The 27,449-nt window shown below is 33.3% G+C and overlaps 1 protein-coding gene across 2 annotated transcripts; it reads right to left on the bottom strand.

Moving 5' to 3' along the window:
- Window positions 1-5,071: 5,071 nt before the first annotated feature.
- On the bottom strand, window positions 5,072-26,288 carry LOC148604233 (uncharacterized). Of its 2 annotated transcripts, XM_088548209.1 has the most exons (10): window positions 25,528-26,288; window positions 22,120-22,230; window positions 18,330-18,515; window positions 16,916-17,023; window positions 16,335-16,439; window positions 15,723-15,839; window positions 14,189-14,417; window positions 13,238-13,333; window positions 11,303-11,404; window positions 5,072-5,860 (listed from the first exon to the last, which is right to left on the bottom strand). In XM_088548209.1, exons 1-10 carry the CDS (start codon window positions 26,253-26,255, stop codon window positions 5,546-5,548), a joined length of 2,097 nt encoding a protein of 698 aa, XP_088404335.1. In that variant the 5' UTR covers window positions 26,256-26,288; the 3' UTR covers window positions 5,072-5,545. The 2 variants fall into 2 exon arrangements, with proteins under 2 accessions (XP_088404335.1, XP_088404336.1); XM_088548210.1 differs by lacking the exon at window positions 15,723-15,839.
- Between the last annotated feature and the right edge of the window lie 1,161 nt (window positions 26,289-27,449).

Raw genomic sequence — 27,449 nt, 5'->3', positions numbered from 1 at the left:
GATTTCATGTTCATTTTATCATCCCTTTCATGTTCATCGCCTGAATATAGCTGCAATATTGCTGCTCGGGCGTTAAACGCCAACAACCAAACAGACAAACAGAAGTTTAAAGTTCTTTCAATTGCCGAAATGATCCCAATCATAAGGCCAACATTAGTATTCAGGAAATCAAAGTTGTCGGACGACTCTTTGTTGGAGGTATTGCCCTTGAAAAGTGTAAAAAAAAACGTTTCTTTTTACAGTTTTCAGTCAATATCTTGAAAATGTTGATATATAGAAAGAACATTTCATTTGCTGAAATGTACCTTATGATAAACCTACAAACGTATGGGGATCAAAGTTGTCAGACAACTCCTTGTTTAATAAAAAGGCGAACAATGATGTCGTTAGTAGTTTTCAATCAATATCTTGAAAACTAGAATAGACAGAAACATATAACATTTTTGGCAATATTGATATTGCAATTCAAGGACTAAAACTCGAAATAGGAAACAGTAAACTTTAGGTTCACAATACCACAGACCTACAAACAATTTGGGGACATAGCTACCAAGCTTAACGATCTGAAAGACTTGTATCAGCAAACAATATGCCGATCGATATTCTTAAATGTAGTACCGGTTCCACAATGGAACATGTCATAGAAAATAGACAATTTAACAACTGAGATGCGGGAAGTATGTGCTAAATGTTGTAGGTTTTATGGGTCAAACTGTCCTGCCTATTAGAAACAAACAGTGAAATAAGTGAAAGAAAATATGTCACTATAAAAGTAAACGGACAGACACAAAGAAATCTTGGCATTTTAAAACCGAACCGTAAACACTAACGATTTAAGGCCTATTCCTAAGTCAAAGGCATAAGTCAAAGGATGGGCACAATTAAAGTAAACCTTGCTCTGAGTGAAATTAAGCTGTACATGCATCTCAGCACAAGAATGCAATCACTATATAATTATTTATATTAATGGCAGAAAAACACATGCTTTGATAGACAATAGTGATCAGAAAACTTGTTTGAAATGTTTAAAAACGTTAAATGTTCCTTATAGGAAGCTGGAGATTTCAAATATTCCATTTGTTAAGGGTTAAGTGGTCAAAGTTGCAAGTAGTTGATAAAATAAATCTACCCATCTCATTGGAAGGCGCTATCTTCAGATAGGACGTGTATGTAACGGTATAGACTAGTGCTGGCCTTGCTCCATAATATTATCCAATGACTATTTCTCGATCAACGAAAAAAAATATTGATGTCAAAATTTCGAGATGATACTCTGGCGAAACAGTTCTTTAAAAACCAGTAGAGAGTTTAGCGGGTTCTAATGTTATGAGCACTGAGTGTTTAATCAAAATTGATCAGAAAAATAATCAATCTAACAGATAAGGAAATATGGGTTCCAGCAACTTAAGTATTAGGTCGTATATTTATATCAATTAAACAATTTACGTCAACATCTGATATACGTTTGTTGTTTGTTGGGGTTTAACGTCCGAGCAGCAATATTTCTGCTATATTCAGACGATTTCATGTTCATAGTCTGAATATAGCTGAAATATTGATGTTCGGACGTTAAACCCCAACAAACAACTAACGTATATCAGATGTTGACGTAAATTGTTTAATTGATATAAATATTCATACAGATATCATACTAGACAAAAATATGCTAGGGAACGAATTACTTTTTATCTAAGCCAGTCAGATTTAAGAAGAAAACAAAAACACAAATAAATATCACCAATCAGACTCTAGTATCATAATCAGTGTAATCGTATACTGAGAGATAGAGAAAAGGGTGGAAGAAACGAAAAAACTACATAGAATCAAACAGGGAGTATAACTCTATTTTATTATTTTTAAAAAAGAAAACTGTACCAGGTCAACCTCCAAAACCCGTTTTTGTGTGGACTACAGAAAATTCAATTCACAAACCATTTCATGCTTCATTTTCATTGGTAACCATAGAATCAGCACGATTGACGAAGTACAACCAACATATGTAGGTACTGAGGATCTGCACAGATGGTTGTGGGAAATTCAAATGGAAGAAGACACACGTCACAAAGCAGCATTCACAAAAGAAGTTCGTCAAAATAACAGTTGAACTGGACCACTACAGAAAAAGAATGTTATGCCGTTTAACACGGATTCAAAACCTTTCATTCTTATCTTCCTCGTCAAAGGTTCACAATTTACACATATCATTAAGCTTTGAACTTCATGATGAAGGAGAGAGTGGGTCCAAAAAAGGCTAACCAAATAGTCCAAGAAGTTGCAACACTTCATCTTCGAAATCGCTGATTCGAAAATCGAAGATAGCTGATATAGTCAGTAGACGATCATATTCTGCGGAAACTGATAATGGATACCTCAGTAAGTAATGGAAGTTATTCAAAAGCAGATGTAGAAGCTGTTGGTTGTAGCGGGACTTCTAAGACTATCAAGGTGGAATTATCGTATGATGATTTTACTATACTTGATTTTGTATAGCTCAAGTTGATCCTGCTGTTGTCAAACATGTGATGACTAATTTTCCTAAAGTAGCAGAGCTTCAACAAAAATGTCCGAACTTTGAGCAAATCTTTAATTATTTGTCAAGGGAAATTCTTCGTGAAGATGAACATGCCATAATCTTGGCTCCTTCTCAGGAATATACATTGTGTGCAAACGGTTTCAGAAACGAGTCAATAATGATAAAGGTGGGGGATGGGTAAAACAACTGTGTTTACCGAAAGTTTAACGCCCACGATGCCCACTTTGCATACCATGATACTTTTGCAAGCAGTGCCCGTCTAGGAATTGGAACGGTATATCAAGCGTTAAGTCTCAAGTATTGGTGGCCAAGAATGCATCTAAGACTACATCAGATCGTGTGTTCGCTATCAAATCATGAAGAGATATCATAAAGGTAAAACACTACCTCTTATTCCTTTGCCTGTTGAGTCCACTTTCGACAGACGGCACATGGATTTAAGGCTTAGCAAGAATTATTATGGTAATTTCCATGTATATGCCTTTTCAAAATGAGCAATCTCTTAAAAACTTTGGTAGCTACTGCAGTACACAAAGTTATCTGTCGTTATGGTGTAATTAAGTGCATTATAACATATTTGGGGAAGAATTCTGTATAAACTTGGTGAATGGTCTTTGTGAAAAGCTCAATATTACCAGACATCATACAAGTTCATACCATCTTTGACCAATGGGCATTACGCAGAGCTTGTAGTGGCAAGGGCTATAATAATTGGCCACAAAAACCTCCAGGTAATTTAATGGCTTTTAGAAACTCTTCTACTCAATCGAGTGAGTATAGTCCCCTTCAATTCGTGTTTTCTTAGGACATACACTTTACTTTTTGATTGTACCTATGAATTGGCAAAGAAAAACATTCAGGAAATGCAGATTAATCAGAAAGAACGATACAACCAAAATTCTAAATTACCATAATTTTCATTAAAATATAAAGCTTGGATAAAATGGAATTGGATTTTACATTTTATTAACTTTACTTATATGTTGAGAAGATGTTGCAATCAAAATCTTCGCAAAATTATGGATAATGCGTAGGATTAATAACCATATACAAGTAGTCCAGGTCATTAAAGAGAGGAATCTAAACTCAAAATGTTCAGCAGCAGAATAAGCAAAATATTGTGATGAACAAGATCCTGCTAAACAGAATTGTACAGGATTTAGTTGAATCGGATCAGGAAGGAGAAAATGACAAAGAACCCAATGAGGAATGTTTTTTTGTGGAAAAGTAATCGAGGGAACCAAGGTTATAGCGGTAATCAAAAGAATGTAATCCAGGGACAAAAACCAGACATGGAAAACAGACATACACAACAAAGAACACAAAGTAGCTAAAATCATACATACAACGTTACAAAAGCAAATGAGCAACTCGGACTCCACTTAAAACTGGGAGTATGGACCAGGTGCACCGGTAGAATAAGCATCCTTTGTTTTCTAGAAACACCCGCCGAGTTGCTCATAAAAAGTCGAGTGCGGGGTAGACAAACGAGGAAAGGAAAACTATGATCCGTTGAATAAATCAGTTTTCATGGTGCAGATGGATACACCATACCGATCCACGAGTTCATGATGACGACCATAAAACTTCTGATGACTTCAATCTTGTAGCAACATAACCCTGTTCCAGAAGCCTATTTGCGAAATCAATTTGAGGCAAAAGAAAGTATTTAGTAAAATGGGCAGATGGCTCAGAACCTTCATGGGAAGTAGAGGACCATGTAGGAGAAAAATTTAACTGGCGATTCAATACTGCAATCACTATGGCAAATAAAAGGAAAAATTGTAGACGCAAAAAATTGTTCACAAAACAAAATACTATAAACATATAAAGTATCAATTATAACAGTTTAATAAACTTACATAGCAATGTTTCAATTTAAAACTTTAATTTGCAGGTTTGCAACCCGAGTTAAACTCTAGAATCTTAATCATCGATGTAAACATTTTCACTAATTTATTGCGTTGGTTATACGTGTAGTGCTAGAGAATCGCAATGCTTCCTCAATGGATCATTCATTGTTTTTAAATTTCAGGTATAGTTTGTCCTGTTCATGAGAATGTAGAATTTATTTCAGATATACATACTGTTAACGTAACAATTTTCGCTTTTTACGCATTGGACAGATAAGCGCGAAAATAAGTACCCGCGAAATCGATTTTTTACACTATAAAACGCTTATCGTATTTTCAAACCGCGAAAAAAATGATACCTGCGAATATGCTCACTTGACAGAATCTGCGAAAATTAGCAACCGCGAAAATTAATACGTTTAGAGTAATTTGCAGATTTTAGTTAGAGTAGTGTAATGACTGACAGACACTTATTCGATAAAGTGATAAAGTATATTGATGAGTGAATAATGAAACTATTTCGACTTTTTAGTAATGTCAGATATTGGTTTAGGTTATTAAAAATTAATTCATTAGAGCTTTCAAAATCCCTCAAATATGTTTCTGAAATCAATCTAAATAATCTAATTTATTTACATATTGTATTCACGGGTACTTATTTGTTTGTTTTTACTTATTATAATTATTTTTATTGTGTAGCCTGTATGGCATACTTGGGTAAATTAGGCCGGGTCACATTAAGTGTTGATATACTAGTCGGGCTGTATATTTGATAGTGGAAGCAAACCACTTTTATTCGAAAGTTTGGGGGGATGATTAACGTGCAATAAAATATAATTCTAATGTTATATATAAGTCCGTACTGTACTCATCATTTACATATATAATTGTCTAGGTGATTGAGTTGGTCCACCGCTTATTTAACAAGCATGTCGAAATTCCAGCGTTTTCATTTAATTGAAAACATTAGTAAAGATACTTTTATGTTCAGTATATTCACATTCACCAAAATGAATGATGACATTTGTTTGATTGCAGCCATTGGTATGTTCAGTGATACTGTAATACAAAAGAAATATTAACTAAACCTACAAAAAGACCTGTGTATCAAATAGTTTGTATAATGTATTCAACAAATCATGTATTAACAGAATCAAAATCACGATTCTGATTGAGTTAAATACGCCTGTACAACTCCTTTGTAGAGTAATGGACCTCCTTTGTAAAGATACAGAGCTGGCCAAACTACAAACTTTACTCGATCTCCCTTCTGTACAAATTCTTTGTACAATGTTTTATCAAATGTTGAATCCTTCTTAAGTTCATCTTCCAAATACATCATAGGGTCTTGAATCACCATATACCAGCACAGCAGGACACACTTTTGAAAATATGGAGTGTTCATCAATTTGTCAAAAAGATTGCTACTCTTCCATGGATAATCCCAGTTATCAAAAATGTCTCTACACAATCTCTAGAAAAATACAATTGAATAATATTTATTATATATGTTCTACAAACATGCTAAACCTGTAGCACTATCACAAAATAAAATAAAACCCTGAGCACATCGATAACGAATAGCCATGTACATGTTTGGCAGTTTTGTCGAGGTGAAGAATGGGAAGGATCAAGAACCACTTGTTAACAATACATTGAATTGTATGATAGGTCGGTGTCAATTTCCCAAACTGTGGATGTCTAAATCATGGTGTTATACATTATACATAATATTTCCTTATAATGGCAATTTTGCAAAAGTGTTTAGTTTCTAAATTTGCAAAACGATGCAGGTGGTTTCCTACCTTTCAAACAGTATATGCAAACCACAGTCATATTTTAAACGTTCAAAGGAATATATACTCGTTCTTGAATTTGGTATTACAGATTGTGCGTTCTAAATAATCGCTATATCATGACGACATAAGACATAGCAAAATGTTGGAAATCCCTTCAAAGCGTTTTAGAACCTCTAAAAAAAATTTGGGCAGGGGTCCCCTATGCCCTATTATTAACCACCGGGTATGAGTGGGCATTTCCCAGTACACGTTTGCTGAAAAAGAACATAAAATGAAGTTAAACCACGGCTATACAACATTTTTATCATCATTCAACTCAAGAGAGCATGCTTACTATATTAACCAAACATCGTTGCAATCAAAGCAAGTATAAATTTAACGCGCAAATGGCCGCCAAGAACAAACTTTCGTCATCACCATTCAACTCATAACACAATGTTTCCTAAAGAAACCACAAATCATTGGAATCCGCGGATTATCTGGTGTAAATTGTCACAAAGTGGCTGCCTTAAAAGACATTCAATACTGCCAGTCAACTCAGAATATCATGTTTATCTTATGAGTAGCTTTCATCTTCTGGTGGTGAACAATATTACCCTCCATCACAATTTTGCTTAATTCAACAATTTGAGTTACTTGCAAAAAAAAAAAAAAAAAAAAAAAAAATAAAAAAAAAAATGTACTTTGACCACTATGTTCCATTTTTAGTAAGAGCGGCCATGTTTTGACACGGATAAAAAATCCAACTTGAGAAATAACAATGTTAACATTTACTAAATTCCATATAGCAGTTTGTGAGAAGAAGATTTTTGAAACTTATGACATCAAAACAGCAAAAAAGGGCAATAACTCAAACATGGGTCAACAGATTTTTACCAATTTTGACCACAGGGAGATCTCATCATGCTGAACAGCTTTACCCACGTCAAGATTCGGTTTAATCTAACGGTTTAAGAGATATATACAAAACAAAACTGCTGTCTAACCCCTATGTTCTCTTTTTAGTAACAGCAGCCATGCCTTTTTCACAAACCAAACATCCAAGCACGTTTTTTGCAAGATACCCTAAGAAACAATCATACCAACTGTCATAGAATTTCGTACAGTTGTTTCTGAGAAGATTTTTGAAAATAATGACATCAAAACAGTAAAAGAAGTCCAAAAAGGGCAATAACCCCAACATTGGTCAATAGATTTTCACCAAAATTTAACCACAGAGAGATCTCATCATGCCAAATACTTTTGTTTTCTCAGAATTTGGTTATACCAATTTTTTTGGAAATATATGAGAAAAAATTGTATCTGACCCATATCCATATGTTCTATTTTTAATAAAGGCATCCATGTTTTTCCACGAATTAAAATTCCAAACGATCATTTTGTGGAAGGTACCCTAAACACAATCATGCTAAGTTTCATTTAAATCCATTTTGTAGTTTCTGAGGAGAAAATATTGAAAAATTGTTAACGGCAACGACGATAGACGACGACGGATGCCAAGTTATGGTAATAGCTCACATGGCCTATGACCAGGTGAGCTAAAAATATAATTTAGACATTGTAAATTTTCGAAATTTCTCGGTTTAATGAACATGTTTTTGAATTGAAAAGCGGAATACCACTGGGAGTAAGTTATGTGTGCCCTCTGCTTGTCGATCTGTTTCTGCTGATGTTTGAATTATTCAAATGATTAAACACTCATCTGTGAATTCAAATAATACAACTAACTCCAATGGACACATACCCTAATTTTCAGACAGCGACGTAAAAATTGCCGTTATGTGATAAGAAAACTATCCAAAATAGACTCTTAATACATGATAAACAGAGTACAATAGCCGGTATAAAAAATCTGAAGCCTGCTTAGATATTATTATATATTGTTAGGGTATTGATAAGGATAGTCTTATGACCATCATAAGACGAATCAAAAGTTGCACAACAAAGCTTTATTAAGACCGTCGTTATAAATGATTGTCACAACGTATTACGTCATTGTGTAAATTATATTGTTTTTTAAATGGATGAATTCTACATGTATTATAAATGAGATATAGTACTAGTGTACCCAAGATTTTTTTAGTTAATTTAACCACATATAGGATATTTAACTGCAAAATATAACGAAATCACGTAAACGAGAATAGGTATGGCACATACACTGTATGTCAAAGAAATAACAACCCAATCGGGATGAAAATGTCAGCCCAAGGCCACACATTGGTCGTTAATGAACGATGAGAAAACCCGCTCAAGCAAGGGACGACGGAGGAATACTCATAACTATACTATACAACAAATGCGATAAATTCTCATCTACAATTGTCAACATTCTCTCAGCCCTACGTACAGGGTTTTAGTGTCTAAATTCATGCATTATGACTAAGTCTGACGAAGCTGAAATAATTATTCATAGGAACTAAAGTTGTACTTTTTAGATATTCCAGCTATTTTCTGAATCGTTACTGTTAGATATTGTTGTAGAAAGAAACATTAGTCGTTTAAGTTTAAGCTGCCAAATTTGTTCAGTTTTGATTCTACTGAATTTTGCTGATATCATGAAATAAGTTTGTAGTACTGCAATTGACAATACTGGAAAAACAACATTTTTTTCAATCAAAGAAGATCGATAGCTCAGACCTAATTATTTTTCGCCATTACTTCCGAAGACTGCTGACAGGACAATAACCCGGGTTAAAAATACTTTAACCTTGGTACAAAAATAACAATAACAGATACACAGGTAAGCACGTGTCTTGTTTACATTTCATTTTATCTATTTCTTGATTAGTTTTCAAATAAATAATGACAGTTACTGACTATATTTGTGCCAGATTATATCGCAGTACGTAAATTTCAAAAGGATCCTTGCATTATATTCGAACTTTTTTTCTTTGACTTGATTCCGACGGTCTTCCTTGCCTTTGATTAATCACGTTCGCTTTGCAATCAGATTTGGTTTTAAAAAAGCACCCCTTACAGCACATGCGTAGATTAAGGTCACATGCATACGAATTTATCTAGGTCGATTTTTTGTCTTGCAAGACAAAAATATATAGACACCTATTTCATGTACTTAACACATTTTATTTGTGGATATCGAATGAAATTACATAGGAAAAGTGCAATTTAATAGAATAAAGACATATTACAGAATTTTTTTTAACGTTAATTACAGGTAATGCAGCTGTTATTAAGGTGTATAACGTCATTTAGTCTTTGGTTTATTGTTATATTTCTGCGATTGTTTATGCTGTTTCTTTCTTGTAATTGTAAATAACGACCTAAAAAGTCTTGACCGTCTCTCTTACGATCTTCCTAGATATTGCATGAATAATTTTATTTTAATTAATTCACTAGAATAACAAGAGGAAAGTTATAATACAAATGCAACTTAATTTTTTGTTCTATGAAAATAAGTTCTGAATTTGTATTATACTTGAAAATTAAGAAAATATTGCAATTACATGTATAATAAAGAGTAATCAAGGGAACCAAGGTTATAGCGGTAATCAAAAGAATGTAATCCAGGGACACAGACCAGGCATGGAAAAAAGACATACACAACAAAGAACATAAAGTAACTAAAATCATACATATAAAGTAACAAAAGCAAATGAGCAACTCGGACTCCACTAAAAACTGGGAGTTTGGACCAGGTGTATCGTTATGCCAGAGCTTGCCTAAACTACGCAGACTTTTTGTATCGCGCTAGAACTCTAACAAATAGGCTTCTGGAGCAGGGTTATGTTGCTACAAGATTGAAGTCATCACTACAAAAGTTTTATAGTCGTTATCATGAACTCGTGGATCGTTACGATGTATCCATCTTTGCCATGAAAACTGATTTATTCAACGGGTCATAGTTTTCCTTTCCTCTTTCGTCTACCCCGGACTTGACTTTTTATGAGCAACTCGGTGGGTGTTTCAAGAAAAACAGAGGAAGCTTACCCTACCGGTGCACCTGATCCATGCCCCCAGTTTTATGTCGGTTTTTCATGTGTTGTTTTCGCCCCTGGATTACATTCTTTTGATTACCGCTATAAGCTTGGTTCCCTTTCTTACTCATCTATTCAAATAGGAATTATTTTGACAGACATGATCACTTAGTTGTTGAAAGCAGCAGTTTTTCTGAACATGTTTAAAAGTACAAGTAACAACTTGTGGATCATGTTTAACCTTCAAGATGGATAAGCTTTGATTGCATTGACCTTAAAATTATCTTCTGAAAAGTATTTTCTACATAAGTTGAATACCTTCCTGTAAAATTCAATACAAATCCACTGAGTTGTTTAAAAGGTATCGTGTCTAACATGTAAAACTCCAAATAAATGTTAAATTGTCTCCCTTTATATGCGTCGGCCGTTAATTATATTGTTTCCTTCACACACATCTTCATTTAAAGCTTAAACTTCCTTATAGAAATAAATCAAATTATCTCGTGTGGTTAAGGAGAAATAGCGCTATCCCCAAAGTTGGATTATCTCCCTTTTTTCATCGGATAATAATCATTGTCCTTACTGTATACCTTCAGACCTATATACCCACTATATCTTATTCGTTTCGGGGGTATGGAAAGTTATAGAGTGCTATTTATAAAATGTATGTAAAAAACTGACTGACCTCTAGTACACCTCTGTGTATTAGGATAAAGAGTTTGTTCGTTTGTTTGTTTTGGAGTCCTCCGTCACGATTAAGCTTCAATACTTTACTTGCGTTATCAATGTGTTCCTTAATTGGCAGTGTGATGGAGTTTATTATATCTCTTTTCCATTTAACAACTCATCACAAGCTAATTAATTATCTCAGTAGAATTCTGATTATATCACCACTTAAAAATTAAGCAGTGACACACTCTTTACATAAGATACTTATATATGAATATTAGAATATTGCTGTCCCTAGTTATTCACCTCAAGTTTAAACCTGATTAAAGAGTGATTAAATCTGATAGAGAAACATATTTAAATTGCATAAATTTTGAAATGTTGAATTTACAAAACATCAGATGTCGTCTATTCAAAATTTTGGTTCAACATTTTGTTAGTTTCAATTATAACTTGCTGGTCTGTGTCCCTACTTTAACTACATGTACAAAATGTATATTGAGTGATTACCTTTTGTTTGAGAAGACATTCTGCAAAGGACTTTGCATTCACTCTCCGCCTTGAGTGGAACTCCTTTTCACCAAATATACGTTCTTTTGAATCTGACTTTTCCTATAAATTAAAAAATAAGAAAAATAAGAAAACTCTCAGTCTTACAAAAGTTAATCTGAACCGAAGCTGAGAGAAACCTTATTACGTTCTCCTGGTTAAAATTATCATCATAGTACATGTATCCAACTGCATACCAAAACCTGGAAAAAAAAAGACAAACGCCAAGTGATACGTGTAGTTTATTTGACCTTATATTATTTATTATCAGAGGCAGACGTAGAAAATAATAGCAGTGGTAAGACCTGTACTGCTACAACACTCTCCAAAGAAGAAATTGTGGAAAACCATAAATCTGCGCTATCATCTACCAAGGACGATGACTGTGATTTACCGTCTATGTACTGGATTCATAAACTCTACAAGAATTCATACAAACAACATTACATAGTTGTATCTGCAAAATGTACCACCAAACCTCTTTCAAAACTTTGGTCTTCTTCACTTACAGTTAAAGAGGGTTTGCAGTCCTACCACAACACTTGTTACTCCCGTAGTGGTATTAATTCAATGTGGATCCTGAAAAATTCGAAAGATCTTTTGGAGACAATCAGTTATATTATCTGAATATAACAGCATTAAACCTATGATTTTTCAACACTGTATACTTCTATTCCACGTACTCAGTTAAAATCCTGACTTAAAAACACTATACATCGTTGTGTTTCAATAAACGATGGTACACCTAGATACAAATATATAGTTCTTGGTAGAGATTCCCCATACTTTGTAAGAAATAATTCCAAATCATCTTCCAAATATACAGAAGAACATCTTTACAAAATGCTGGAATTTTTAATCGACAATATATTTGTCCAGTGTGGTGGACGCGTTTTTCAACAAAGGGTCGGCATTCCAATGGGAACAAATTGTGCTCCTCTACTTGTTGACCTATTCCTTCACTCTTACGAGGCTGACTATAGCTGATCTGATCCTACAGAAAGAATATCGTTTAGTTAGATCCTTTAATCTCAGTTTCCGCTATATAGGTGACGTATTATCTTTAAACAATCCTGATTTCGGGGATTTGATACATCGCATCTACCCCAAAGACCTTGAGATAAAGGATAATACAGATATGTGAAGTCAGTCTCATATCTTGACCTATACTTAGAAATCGATGGTAAAGGAAAACTATTGACCAAACTTTACGACAAACGTGATGACTTTTCATTTTCATTCAGAATTGTCAATTTTCCTTTCATTTCTGGCAACACCTTCAGCACCCGCGTATGGAGTGTTCATATCACAACTCATACGTTATGCCGTACTTTTTGTATCGCGCTAGAACTCTAACAAATAGGCTTCTGGAGCAGGGTTATGTTGCTACAAGATTGAAGTCATCACTACAAATGTTTCATGGTCGTCATCAAGAACTCGCGGATCGTTACGGTGTATCCAACTATGCAATGAAAAGTGATTTGTTCAACGTGTCATAGTTTTCGTTTCCTCTTTCGTCTTCCCCGGACTTGACTTTTTATGAGGAACTCGGCGGGTGTTTCTAGAAAAGCAGAGGACGCTTACCCTACCAGTGCACCTGATCCATGCTCCCAGTTTCAAGTGGAGTCAGAGTTGCTCATTTGCTTTTGTTACTTTGTATGTATGATTTTAGTTACTTTATGTTCTTTGTTGTGTATGTCTGTTTTCCAGGTCTGGTCTTTGTCCCTGGATTACATTCTTTTGATTACCGCTATAGCCTTAATTACTCGTTCGATATTAATTGACACACTACATGAAAATTATATTAAGATTCTATTAATAAAAGTAGAGGTATAAAATGATATGCATACTGAACATAACTGTTAGTACAGAGTAAAACTGCATTAATATACTTGCTTCTTCTGCTGCACTTGTTGACCCTATTGTACTAATTGTTAATCCTAGTGCTTCGTATTGGAGCTGGGATTCGAGTTTACAATCACGATAGCAATCCTAAAAGGACAGCAACAAAAACACTACATGACGTATTTCTTTCTTTAGCGAAAGCATGTTGTATAGTTATTAGAAGTGCTGAAGTTGGAAATAGTTAAATATTTATCATGCATATTTAATGGAGTACAAAGCCATTATTTTCTTACGAATACTTATGATGCAGTAAAATTAATTATTGACCAAGTTCGAATATTGGCCTAAAAATGATAAAAACTGCGAATATGATTCAAAATACAAAAGTGCACCAATACGGGATATAGTCGTCTAATACGCTTTTACCCGTCCAATACGTCATACTGGACTGGTAAAAAAATCCATATTGGCCTAGCGTATTGGACTAGTTAGTCAAAACAGTTGTTCATATTGGCTGCGTTATTGGTCCACAGCTAGAAATATTGGATTTCAGCTACGCCTCAGTCCAACGGCTAGCCTCGGACCAATAACTTAACCAATATGGACAACCTTACGCAATAATACTACACTTGCATACATACACACATACATATAACGAGAATGGATATGGTGAATATGTCAAAGAGATAACAACCCTAGAGGGATGAAAAATGTCAGTTCGAGGCCATCCATGGGTAATGAACGACGAGGAAACCCTCAAACCACCTGGACCCACGCAAAACAATGCTATACACAGGTACAGCGAAATAGTTACCCCTATATACTCCAGCAACATAAAAGTTAACTGAAAGGGAAAACGAATCAAGACTTACAGAGGCCAGAAATTCCTAAATTGGGACAGATGCAAAAAAAAATGCGGCGGTGTTAAATTACTTTACATACATACTGTACATACATACATACTGTACATGCATACATACATGAACATACATTTGTGCCTACCATTAATAATTTACATAAGTGATGAACTACTACTTCTTCACAGTCTTCTGTATCTTTAATATCATTAAATTCACTTTTAATTTCTTCTACAAAGACCATGCTGTCTGTCCATTCGTTGTCATAAAGCTCCCCATATTTTTCTCCTATCTTCATTGGTCTATTTTGATCCCTTAAATCCGTAATAGCTGGATTTCCCTTCGTTAATTGTTCTCCTGCTAAAGAGCTTAACCTGTGTTGTCATCAATGCAAAAAAAATAAGTCAAATGATATCTCAACTAATTTCCTCAGATACCAAGTCGAATGCATTGTGCAAATTGAATCATTACATTTGTAAATAATACGGGGTACTTGAGAACATTTCCAAAGAATTTCAAGTAATATAAAATGTAATTGAAATAATTAACAATTCATCGCACATGTTCCCTGCCCCGTGTATTTGATGATGATTGGATTTTTTTACGGTCTTGACTATCCTTACGGATCTCGCACGACCGTCCCTTACGGGGATTCTGTTAATAATGTCAGTTAGTAGAAGGTAGCGGAGTTCTGCCTTTGGATACCTGACCGAAGAACTCAGTCAGAGTATGTCCTACTAGCGGCTGGGCTGCTGTGTTGACGCTCTGGCCTACTCACAGGCCCAACGTGAGTCCGAGAGCGTTTCCCAACTCTAACTGTTTGGAAGTACGTCAACGTGTAGAGTGACCATGTATTTGTGACAAACTGCATTTAACTATTGCCATCTGTTTTTTTTTATTATTATTATTATGATGACAGAAGAGTTTTAAAATAGTGTTTCCTTAAATTCAATTTAGAAAGCCTGACCGCAGGCTCAAATAAAATTCGTTTACCAAATGTTGTTGTTTTTTTCACAAACGGGGAACCAAGAGGAGATATCAAACTTTATACATAACTCCATTTTACAGAAAATTATTTTGTTCTTTTTTATTTACACGATGCCGCGGTCATTGAATAAATAGATGCAATTAAGAACAATAAAAAAAAAAGAAAGCTTTCTTGAAATAATCAAAATATTTTCAAAAAAAATATATACATGTATTGGTGACATTTCAACGTGTTTTAGTATGAATATAATTGTGTATACGGTAGGAATATGAGGGGGAAAGGTCAAGTTCGTCAATCCTTTAATTCGTGGTTTTGATGATCGTGTCATATACAATTTAAAGTAAACAATTAATTTTCTTGGGAATCAAATTTCATGGTTTACCTTACTCAAGAAATTCATGAAAAATGGTACATGTTTACCCCATGAACAATGGTACTTTCATCTAATGTCCGTCATTGTGAAGTTCTCGGTGGAGCAGCAGATTTCTTCTGATTTCAAAAACTGATTATCGCTGAATTGGTTTATTAAACTATGAATTCAAGTAACTAACATCGCAGTTTTCATGATTTTGTAAGACGTATTCTTACACACTTTTAAAGAAAACAATAATTGCCTATTCCGATGCACACTGATAAGTACACTTTATAAATGTATATACATTTGTACAGTGTATGTATGTATAGTGTTTACCTGGACTGAAGATCATCTTTTTCATTTCTTATTTTATCAATAAGGTTTTCCTTTTCTGATAAAGACGATTTCAACTTTGAAATCTCTGTGGCTATCATTTCTTCTGACGAAAAAAATCTGTATAATTTACGGACAATTGTTATGCGCATTAGAACAAAAAAATAAAAAGATATTCGTAAAAATGTATGTTTTTCGTTCATATGATTGCTATTGCTGAAATTTGATTCTATCATTTAATGTTTGTAGTCTCAAGTGACATATAAAATCTATGTATCAATTGCATTTAATAAAGGTAATATTTGGTAGTAGTCTTCATATTAATCTGACGAGAGTTGATCCATGCATGTCGAAAAAACTCGCTTTTGTTTCTAATTCAGAAACCGTAACAAACCTCAAAATTAACCAGACTGAGTGTTCGCTTTGTCACTCGCTTGTTGGACTTTCGAATTAAAAATATAGGTTGTGTATGAAATTAGCACTTTTCATTCTTGGTTTGGTTTGATTTGGTTGTATTTAGGAGATGGATGTACGGTTTTCTCACAAATATGTATCTGAATAAAGAAAGGACTAACATATCAAAGACAAGTCATGTAAACCGCAAAATTAATTTACCGTGAACCTGAATTCTTTCCAGCACCTTTCTCTGGTGATAAAAGACGGCCTAATAAGCTTTTGTTGTTATTTTTCTTTTCATCGAGTTCGTCTTGATAATATTTGCTAGAAAATAAAAAATATTCTTAAACAATTTTTAAAGTATCTTTTTTATCAAATACCAATTTCATCCAATTTGAATAAGTGTACCTATATTTATATGTATGTAAACATGGCTACTCAGTTAGAATATTTACTGTAGTTCTCGTTGACATATTAACCACGTAGGTATGTACATGTATATAACTAATTCAACTAGTTCGAACAAACGTAATACTATATGTATGGTGTATACATTTACTTTTAGCAAAGTACGTCAATTACTAAGCGTGAAACAAAATCACGAAAACAACATACTTTAAATTGGTTGTATATTAAATTTGTCTCCTTTTGTGGTATGCGTCTCTGTACATGTATAATGCATTATTTGTTTCATTTACCCAAAGATATTTATACTGTATGTTTTGTATCACCCTACTTGAATTTTGTCTTGCATTTAAAAATAGAAAGTTCGTATGCATTGTATGTTGTGAAAGACTTGCATTTCTTTTTGAAATTTCTTTCGTTCAGCCTCCCTTTCCGTTGTTTCCTTATCAACCCAAGAAACCATGGAATGAGTTTTATCCATTAACTGCTCATTTTTCACTATTCTGAAAGTTTACATATTTTTATCAAATTAAGTCCACTTTATGCTATACAGACGATTAGAAACAAACATAGAGCTGGCTCACAGAAGAAACAAGATGGAGAAGGGTTCTCGGAGGCTTGTGAAAGATTAAGATATACAAGATCAGCTTAAAAAAAATGTGGACATTCACTTAGCCGTTTTTCCAAAGAAAAGTATTTGTCTGATTTAGTTATACAAGATTGGCAAAGTCATAAGAAACTTAAACATACAAGTAAGTTTGGCATGTACATGTAACTTCTGTAAGTTTGGCATGTACATGTAACCTCTGTAAGTTTGGCATGTACATGTAACCTCTGTATGTTTGGCATGTACATGTAACTTCTGTAAGTCGGTTCTATTGATGTTATGCACATTGTATATGACAATTAACTACTCCTTCTTTCTTGCTTTCTTACTGAATTGTCACGATATAAGGAAAAAGGAAAATAAAAAAGTCCTCGGTAAACAGGAAGTTGTCGAGTTTTTTTGATAATGGATCCCACAATATGGCTTACGTACAGAAAAAAACGTGTTTAAATTTCAAGATTCTGTAATGAGTAATTGCTGAGAAAAGTGTGACAAAATTGAAACTTGCAAAAATATATAATTTAAAAAAAGTAGAGCAGCAGGAGCTGGGGTATAACAATATATTATTAAACTAAACAATTAAACCGGGTCAATGAATATAGACTTTAAAAAAGTCCAGTAATCTGGAAGACTTTAATACTACCAAATATGACTTCTGGCTAACAATTGAAAAAAAAACTTGTAAAGACATGCGAGATAAAATGTAACACCGTATCTTACAATTTTGACGGTCTATAACATACATCTAAATATTTTACGAAGTTTATATTTTATTATAATTATTACTTCATTGTCAATACATACATATTTTCAAGCAAGTACTATATATACGAAATACCGTGACATCCGACGAATTTCATCTTTTAAAATACAAGTGTTAACTAAAATGACAAACCGTATCTACGTCTTTTCTGATATATACATTGTAAAATAACACAAAAAGGCTTTGATAAAGTAGACACAAATGTAGTAAAATGGGTAAATTTATGTTATTTGTTAAACTATTTTAACAAATATGGACTATTTTCTTATACAACGCCACATTTTGAATAAACAGTATTCTATCTTCCAACTTGTCCAGAAAAAAAAATATATTCCAAATTTATGATCAAGAGTATAAATCTGTAAAGACATTACTACAATTTTTAATGTATAATTGTTGAATAAGTTTGTTCGTGGATTACGAAGTAACTCTGACTTACATATCACCATGCTGCTTTATGATGAAATCATAGGCAACTCTGATATTTTGAACAATGGCATCTACTTCGATGTTTTCATTCTTTTGAAGATATCCAAATTGACCGAATTCCTTTTCCTCTTTTATTCTATTAACAATATCAGGTAGACATTCAGATACCTCTAATAAATATCCAAATACTTCTGTTCTAAAATATAGAATGAAAGTTAAATTGAATACAGTACTGCGGGTTATAGTGAAAGCTTCATGTACGCTCCCAAGAGAGCTTATTGAGTCCACTGTACAGAAAAAAGGGTATCGACATCCTGTCTACACCTTTATTCGGCGGCTAAAATAGCATCATGGCAACTCTACTTTTTATACTGTAAGGGATTCTTTTAAATGTTATAGGGAACCAAACCAGTATCGGAAAACATGATTAAATACATATATAGTACATGTACATTGCCGGAAAATATCCAATTCATTTGAGGAGTTTTAAGAACAGTCAGATCGCCAGGTTCCCCGAGCTAATCTGAATGTTTCGAAGCGAGTATAAATAAATATATTGATATTTTCGGCAATAATTATGTATTGCTTTTATCCTGCGACCACATTCTCATTTGCTTTTGTTACTTTGTACAGTATGTATTATTTTGATTATTTTATGTTCTTCGATATGTGTTTATGTTTTCCATGTCTGGTCTTTGTCCCTAGATTACACTCTCTTGATTTCCGCTAGAATCTTGTTTCCCTTAATTACTCTTTGACGTTGCTCATAACTGAAAAGATAACCAGGAGACCATGTTATGAAGTGGAAAAATAAAGCTTTACGTTATTCGACACACCTTTTGACTCGACTTGAATCTTGATTCCCTTGATTACTCTTCGTATAGCAGAAAGCATAGTTGCAGGATAAAAATCAAAATATAGATAATTGCCAACAGTAGTATGTTTACGCAAATGACGGTATCCAATCGAAACCCTTCAGTTTTTGTCGCTACACAAAAGAAAAACCTTGGAGGTGGAAGAATCTGTGCGGAATTTGACTGATCCGATTCTAAGTTATAGTTAAACTGGTTGTATACTTAGTTTACCGTTCCTTTTTTGTTCCTCGTTTTGCGCTAAAATTCTTGAATTTTTTTTTTTTATTTCTAGTGATATGTATATTTGATTCGCGTACGACTACAATTCCGGCATATTCTGCTTTCTGCATCCGAGTTATCCTGGTTTCCAGGACTACGTTTCATTTTTAGCTACTAGGCACATACTGTCAAGAGGTCCCGTTACAAGGTAAAATGGACCGGATGGGAAGCCACTTCAGGTTAACAAATGTTAATTAACTCAATGAGTGTGCACATTTTTGCTTTTAGGTGTTAACTTTGATTTGAGAGTTAATTTGAATATTTTAGCCACAGATGAAAAATGTGCACGGACTTGAATCTCGCACTCCCAATGACCTGGTTGGAACGAGCCAGTTTAGTTACTAAAAGTGGGCATATTTTTGTCCTATAAGATAAACCTATATTTTTTTAATATTCATTTACCATTAAAGTTTACCAATTCAGGAAAACTAACAATCTTTAGCAGATGAACAACATTCAATCGGATTTATTCAAAGTTTATATAGTATGTGCTACACACTGTACAATCGTCACATTCATAGGAGTATAAAGAGAATTGGTATGGTGAATAGGTCAAAGCGACACCAACCCAACCAGCCAAGGATAAAAATGTCAGCCCAAGGCCACCCATCGGTCTTCAATGAACGACAAGGAAACCCTCATACCACAGGGCAGGTTTCAGCTTGCCCGAAATCATCATTATACACAGATACATCGATAGATTTGGCCTTTTATACTCAAACAACATAAAAAAAATAAACTAAAGGTGGAAACGAAACATGACATACAGAGGCCAGAAATTCCTAACTTTGGACAGGCGCAAAAAAATGCAGCGGAATTAAAGTACTTTGATGTGACCACAACCCTTCCCCTTTAAAATCGGGCCACTGTGGAAAAAAAATGTTACACAATTTAAGACACCTAAAAACCACTTCAAAAAGGTCTGAGTGCTTTGTTACAGCGGAAATAAAGAAATTGAAAATAAATTGTATAAATGTACTAAGGACTACTAGCAGTTAACTGACATGCCTGCTCCAGGCCTATTTGAACCTACACAAATGTGCCCATCGCATATAAAATCAATCCCAATTCTGTCTGACCCCTATTTTCTATTTATAGTAACGAACGCCATGTTTTTCAATGGATCAAAATCCTTAACATATGTTCTATGCAGAATGCCCTAAGGAACATTCAAACGAAGTTTGGTACAAATTTGGTCAAGTAGTTTCAGCGGAGATTTAAAAATGTAATAACATTAAACTATATACGGAAATATTATGGAAATACATTCATTTAAAACAAAAATGTATACCAAACTAAACAAAATAAAGTTATTCAAGTATATTTTTTTTTCAATTATTGTTAACTTTGTAATACCGGTAAAGAAAATGATTTGTAAGACCAACTATTAAAATCGCACTTCGTCCAGGAGATTGTGGTGTATATGCAGTTGACACCGAAGATAGAAATCATTATGTTTATGTCTGCCCACTTTTTAACAGAAAAAAGTAATAAATTATTTCAGTCGCAATATAAAGCACTTTAAAATGTTGCTTTGTGGTTCATGTTAGTTAGCTAGTAAGAGAAGAAAATATAAATGTATCCAAATTGATACTTCAATGCACCGACATCATTAGAGATGACTATATCATATTTTAGATACATTGTAGGCACAATTCTAACTAATTGGGAATAATTAGAAAGGTTATAAAGATTATGTAATGATGAATAGTCTGCTGGTGGAAAGTTCTATGTTGCTGTTTGCTCTTAAACATTTGATGTATATTTGATGTTCTTGTACACATTTTCCATCCTGTTGCCTAGAATGTGCATACATGTAACTGGTTATTGTGATTGATAATCATTAAAACAACTTAAAATGAAGTGAAATAAATAATGAGTAATAAATAAGAAATTGAAATAATCACAACATACCCTTGTTTGCATCAACATGTGTATGTACTGTGCAAAAAGTACATAATATGCCTTATTTACATGTTTTAATGTCTCTTAAATAACAATCTATGATTCCCATTCCCTGTCACAAGCAGAAGAAAAAAATATTTAATACCTTTTCCTTTTGATGAATTATATGAAGCTTACATTTGTGAATGGAATTGTTGGAAAGCAGCAACTGATCCTAGACATCAACACCTGCTTGGTCTATTCAAAATAAAATTCTACGGAACGGAGTGCATGTATGTCGTAGGAGCTACATTGTTGTAGTAAATATTATTGTTTATGTACAAGTGGCAATAACACGATCTCTTGGCCTTTTCCTGTGATCCATCATCCTGTTTAAGTTTTCTTTTTATATAAGTACCCCCTCCTTGTATTTAAAAAAAATAGTTTTATTGTTTGTCCTCCTCTCTGAATCCACCACTGAATATTATGTTGAATTGTAAAATAAACAATTTATGACTATACATTAATGAAAAACAACAACTTATCAATTTGAATTTCTGGGAACAGATAACCAAGTAAATAACTTTAACATTAATGTACAGATATTAAGCAGATCCAAGCCCCGATCCACATGCATGCTAGTAATATGGTTGATCACTAAATCGTGATTTCGTCGCCGACTTATTTTAAAAATAAATTCTCAGAAATTTTAAATACCAAAGCGTATCTTCTTCATGTAGCTACAAAGAGTTTTCCAAGAACAAAGAAAGAGTATGGATATACCTATCAATGCATGCATCTGTAGTTCTTGATGCTATTTGGTCACTAGTGTTTTTGGAATCGTCATTAACTGTCATATTTTCTACATTCCCTTTCATGATTCGATTCCAACCCCTGAAACATGAAAAAAAAACAAGTTGAATTCAGCCACTCGGGCATTATGACAATCAATATAACAAAAAGTATAGCACTTGAAGTGAAATATATACACTGTAAACCTAAAAGTACATGCGAGATTTCCTATGATAGATAATTTTTATCTTTTAAAGAACGCGCCTTTTTAATTTGTTTGATTTTAAATTACTCTTTGTTTATATGTAATTCCTTTTACAAGTACATGTCGAAATAAATACAGTGTCAGTTTTCCTTATTCTTTTACTAAATTGTAGGCATCCGTTACATATCCGTTTAGACAGTTATACAGATACATCAATAATTCGTTGATATTCGACACATTCACTTTTACGTTTTTGATTTCACGTCCATTCTAAGTACGTTATAACTTCGTTCTGGTTGAGCTTCGGCCATAATGTCATATTTGTTTTAACAAGTTAGAAACATCAACCATTTCTTAAAATTTGTTCGTAGTTTTTCGCTCCATTATTTAAAGTGATCTTTGCGTCTCTATATGAACGAGGGTGAAATGTGGTGTAACAATGGTGTAAAGGTTTCCTTTAGTACATCTTATCGTCTTTATCACGAAACTTGGGCCTTATCTCGTATAGTGGATACTTCTCACTATATAAAGAGACACGACGATACTCCAGGTCGCAGATTCAACTACATTGTATATGACAGATCCTTAAAGTTTGTGACGCGAGCAATATTGAACATGAAACACATTTTTTAATGGTCTTTAGTATGAAGATTTACGATATGACTTGCTTCCAAAGGCACACGTATTTATTGAATATTTTCGATAACATGAGTATAAAGTGAAAGTCCAATCCTTTAATGACCTGTAATAACATTCAAATAATAGTGTAGCACACTCACTTCACAAATTGAATGTCAGGAGAAAAAGGTTTTAATAGTATGAATTTCTTCATAGATTTTTTCGTTTATTTTTTTTTTTACCTCTACATTGTACATGATATAATTTTCAAAAATTAATATATTTCATTACTAGTATTTTGTCTCTCTTACTTTTTATTCTACCTCTAAATACATTTTAGTTGATACATCACAATATTTTCTATTTTTGATCAAAGTTTTACAATTTTTAAGTTTTAGTGTTAAAGTAAAGTATTTTTTTCTAAATTTGATTTTTTTACCGGTAAATTTATCAATTTTATCTAAAGTACACACTATGACAGGACCTCCTTTTAAGCGTAATATACTTCTTATATTTTTGTTATTAATTAATTGTTTTTAAATGTATAAAATAGTGTTTCATAAGTCGATATAGGCTGTGTGTTCATCTTTTATTTTATTGGACTGTTCTGTAAATTCAATGCGTGACGTCTTAATAAAATGATTTATTATTATCCTTCAATTTGCACCCTCCTTTTTAACACGTCTGGATCTGCCCCTAGTAAATAAAGTAAAGAATGAAACAAAAGTACTTGCACAAAGAGTGATCGAAGTCGAAAAAGCTACACAAAACATAAGTAACAGTTACGATGATCATAGAAACGAAATTCATGAATTTAAAGACGCACCACAAAACAAAAATAGAATTTATGATATGCCAGAATAACAAGATTAGTGAAATTGAAAGGCAAATTAAGGATGTGCATTTAAAGCTAAACACACAAGCTGAAAATGTGCAACGTTTCGATGATCAGATGTCTGTTTAATTTAAAACCGAAATTGATCAAACACGTGAGAAGGAGAAATACGAAAGCATCAAGGTAAGAGGGACTAATCGACCTTCAATTACAAGAAGTGAAAAAGCATCTCGTCTTCTACAATATCCCCGAAGAGACAGGAGAGGAATGTGTACAAGAAATACTAAAATTTATGGAAGAAAAACTGCAGCTAACAGAGGCAAAAGATAATATTGAAATCAGAAGTGCAATTAGAATGGGAAAGGAGGGAACAATCGACCTACATGTCATTAGTAAAATTCGGTAACTATTCAAATAGACAAGACGTTCGTACATGAAATTGATTTTTAATTCTGTCAAAAAAAAATTATTTTTAGAACTCAATATGCAATCAAATAAAAGTGTTTTCTTTCTCATACATTCATTTGTATATAACTGTCTAAAATGTTTCCAAGTACTAGTATACTCATTGGGTCACTCAATGGAAACTCGATTTTACTCACCAAACATGAAAATGTCGAGAAAATACAATTTACATTATATTTTTAAGTCCGGTTGAATAGCATGTCCACAATAGATAGGATATTCAACTGGGTCCTGTCGAATAGCTGCCTATACATATTAAGGGAGTTAATTCAAGGCTATCATTTATTCATTTTTTAATTAGCATGCCACCATTTTTATAAGTTGAAGATTTCTTTGCATAAGAACGACATGCCGAAAGGGAACTTGATGATTTATAGTGACAGTAGACAATGTTATCATTTATCTCTGTCAAAGAAAAAAAACAACAAAATCGTCGAGTTAAACAGACTAAAAACCGGCAGCAAAGTTGGAAACACAATGTGTTTTGAACTCAATCTTAACATATTTGAGTACGTTTATGGCCTCATGACATCGGATGGAGATGACTAATGAAGATGAGACTTCCTTGGACGATGATGTATTAATTTTGAAAATTCTTTTTTATTTCAAAGCTAGACGCATCATGGATTATATTTGATAATAAAGCTTTAGGTGCTCCAGTGACTTAAAAGTACATGACTATTGTTTCCGCCATCACACCTTATACTGATATCATATCCTTAGACTTCGGCGTTATGTTCATGTATGGGTCTCTGGTTATCGGTGTAAAGAAACTTAACGCTTTTACAGGACACATACATAAAATTTCTACTACAAAATTTAGATACTAGAACTTGTAGTTCGTTGTTCAGTTATGAAGGATGTCGGACAGTTTTTGTGTTCATTCATCTATCATGACTATGCGCTATATGCAAATCGACAACAAACATAAATATTACGCAAGCTGAGGCACTGCTACAATGCCGCGTGAATTATGGTGTGATCAATTAAAGATAAATTGTATTTCACTCTTATTCAATATGGTGAATTTAAATAAAAATGTTCTAATATCAATTTAAAACAACAACCTTTTGTTTAAATACGTTTGAAGACGAAACAAAATCCAAATAATCGATATGAATTGATTCAGTGCGTGAGTACTTTGATTTATGTAATGTACAAAACAGAACCATCGTCAGGAACAAAGTTTAACCTTCGCTCAGATTCTTGACATTTACGATGATGAAGAATGTGCCTTACGGCTATACATCTGTATTGTCATTATACTGTAACTTACTTGAATAAGGTATTGTAAAAACGATCTCTAATAGTAATGGATTCTTCAAGAATACTGAAAGTCTCTGTGATCTTTTGTTTTCTTTCCTTGCTGAAAGTGTCGTAGCAATCGCATGCTCTGATTGGATTTTCCCATTTTCCAAGAAAGAGTATTGGGTCTTGTACGTTTTCAACCGTCGTAGCGTTGAACCTTGCAAGAGTTAAAGTTGATTTTGCATTCTCAATTTCGCTGATATATCGGCCGCATTCTGACAACTCCTTGATTAGTTGGGCATTTATAAATCCCTCTATTTCAATTAAGCGATCGTAAATTTCTTTACCAACATTTTTAACTTCATTCTCGATGCGCGAATGTTTCTTCCCCATTTCAATAAGCCTCTCGCTATAACTTTCTTCTAATTTTATCCTCAAATCGAGTTCCTCTATGGAAGCTTTACATTCTCTGCTAAAATTATCGAATGAATCACGAATTGAGAAAGTTTTATGATGCCCTTCGCAAGGACATAATATACAAGTCAAATGAAAACATTCGACGCAATAGCGGAGTATTTCCATGTCATGTTCCCTGCATAAATGAAACTTCCCGTCACATATGGCTTTGCAGGAAGTTTTATGAGATTTATAGCATGCTGAACAGAATGTAACGTCGCAATCTTCACATTTAGTAGCACCGCTACATCTTATATAAGGATCACATAGCAGACAAAATTCATTCATTTTGTTGGACATATTGATGTCCGGATTTTACTTCCTCTTTGTCGTTTTATATTTATCAGTTGGTAAATATAATTTAAATCACGTGGGACTAATTTACGGAAGCGTATACGTGCCTCGTCCTTCTTTTAATGTTTGCCTTAATTGTACAATTTTGATTGATTGATTAATGGGGTTCAACGCAAGTTGTGTCAATTTATCAGAATTATCAATAAGAAAATGAATTCTTTCATTTAGCCATTTACTCATCACCCTGGTTTTATCCATTACACATAAACCCACATCTTTTTATGTGCTATTTTGTATTTATCTCTCTTATATTTTTGTCTGTTGGCTATTTGTACTTCAATCTTTGTTCCTCAACAACTGTACATTAATATTGTAAAATATACAAGTTTATCTGTATACCGATGTTTCTACATAGGTTTAGCACAAATAAAGTATATGGGAGGACTAAACCACTTTTTCCAAGAAAAGATTATTGAAAGCAATTTCATTGAAACCGAAAGATAATTTCAATCATTATTGGAATAAATCCATTAAAAATGATGAAAATTCAGAACAAGGTAATTAAGAACATATCGTAACGTTAAATCTGATTTAAAATTTAAAAATATTTACTATTATAACTTTGACAAAATAGTATCAAAATTTATACCTAACTTAGACTAAGCAATGTTACAGCAAATTAGCCAAAGAAACTGGTAGATTAAATATAACGAAATGTGAAGATAGAATTTGTCCCTTATATAAAGTTGATATTGAGGACGATTTTCATTTCGTTATACTATGTCCAAAGTTGTTTTTCAATGAAATGAGCTCAGTTGTCCCTTCTTTCAGTAATACTGACAATGTTCATTGTATCCATCCGTGATGAGTACGTCATTGATATTACTTAAAGCTGCGTTAGCTGCCAAATTTGTTCGGTTTTGATTCTACTGAAATTTGCTGATTCAATGACACAAATGTGTAGTAATGCAGTTGAAACAATAAATGTCGACTATACCTACAGAATATTGTGAAAGTTCAAGACAACTTTTTTTTTAATCAGAGAAGATCGATAGCTCTGATCTAATTATTTTTCGCCAGTACTTCCGAAGATTGCCGACAGGACATACACCTGGGTTAAAAATACTTTAACTTTGGTAAAAAATAACAGTAACGGATACACAGGTATGCACGTGTCTTCTTTTCATTTCATCTATTTCT

This window comes from Perna viridis, chromosome 10, assembly GCF_037379345.1.
Source record: "Perna viridis isolate PV_CMFRI_1.1 ecotype Kerala chromosome 10, ASM3737934v1, whole genome shotgun sequence".
Taxonomy (NCBI): Eukaryota; Metazoa; Mollusca; class Bivalvia; order Mytilida; family Mytilidae; genus Perna; species Perna viridis.
This window is presented reverse-complemented; position numbering and strand designations above follow the sequence as displayed.

Excerpts from the sequence above, each read along its gene's own strand:
- LOC148604233 (XM_088548209.1), bottom strand. The coding sequence starts at position 26,255 with ATGTCCAACAAAATGAATGAATTTTGTCTGCTATGTGATCCTTATATA. Across the intron at positions 22,231-25,527 it reads TTTTACAATACCTTATTCAA|GGGTTGGAATCGAATCATGA; the intron begins GTAAGTTACAGT and ends TTCATGTTTCAG. Across the intron at positions 15,840-16,334 it reads GGAAAGAATTCAGGTTCACG|ATTTTTTTCGTCAGAAGAAA; the intron begins GTAAATTAATTT and ends TAAATTATACAG.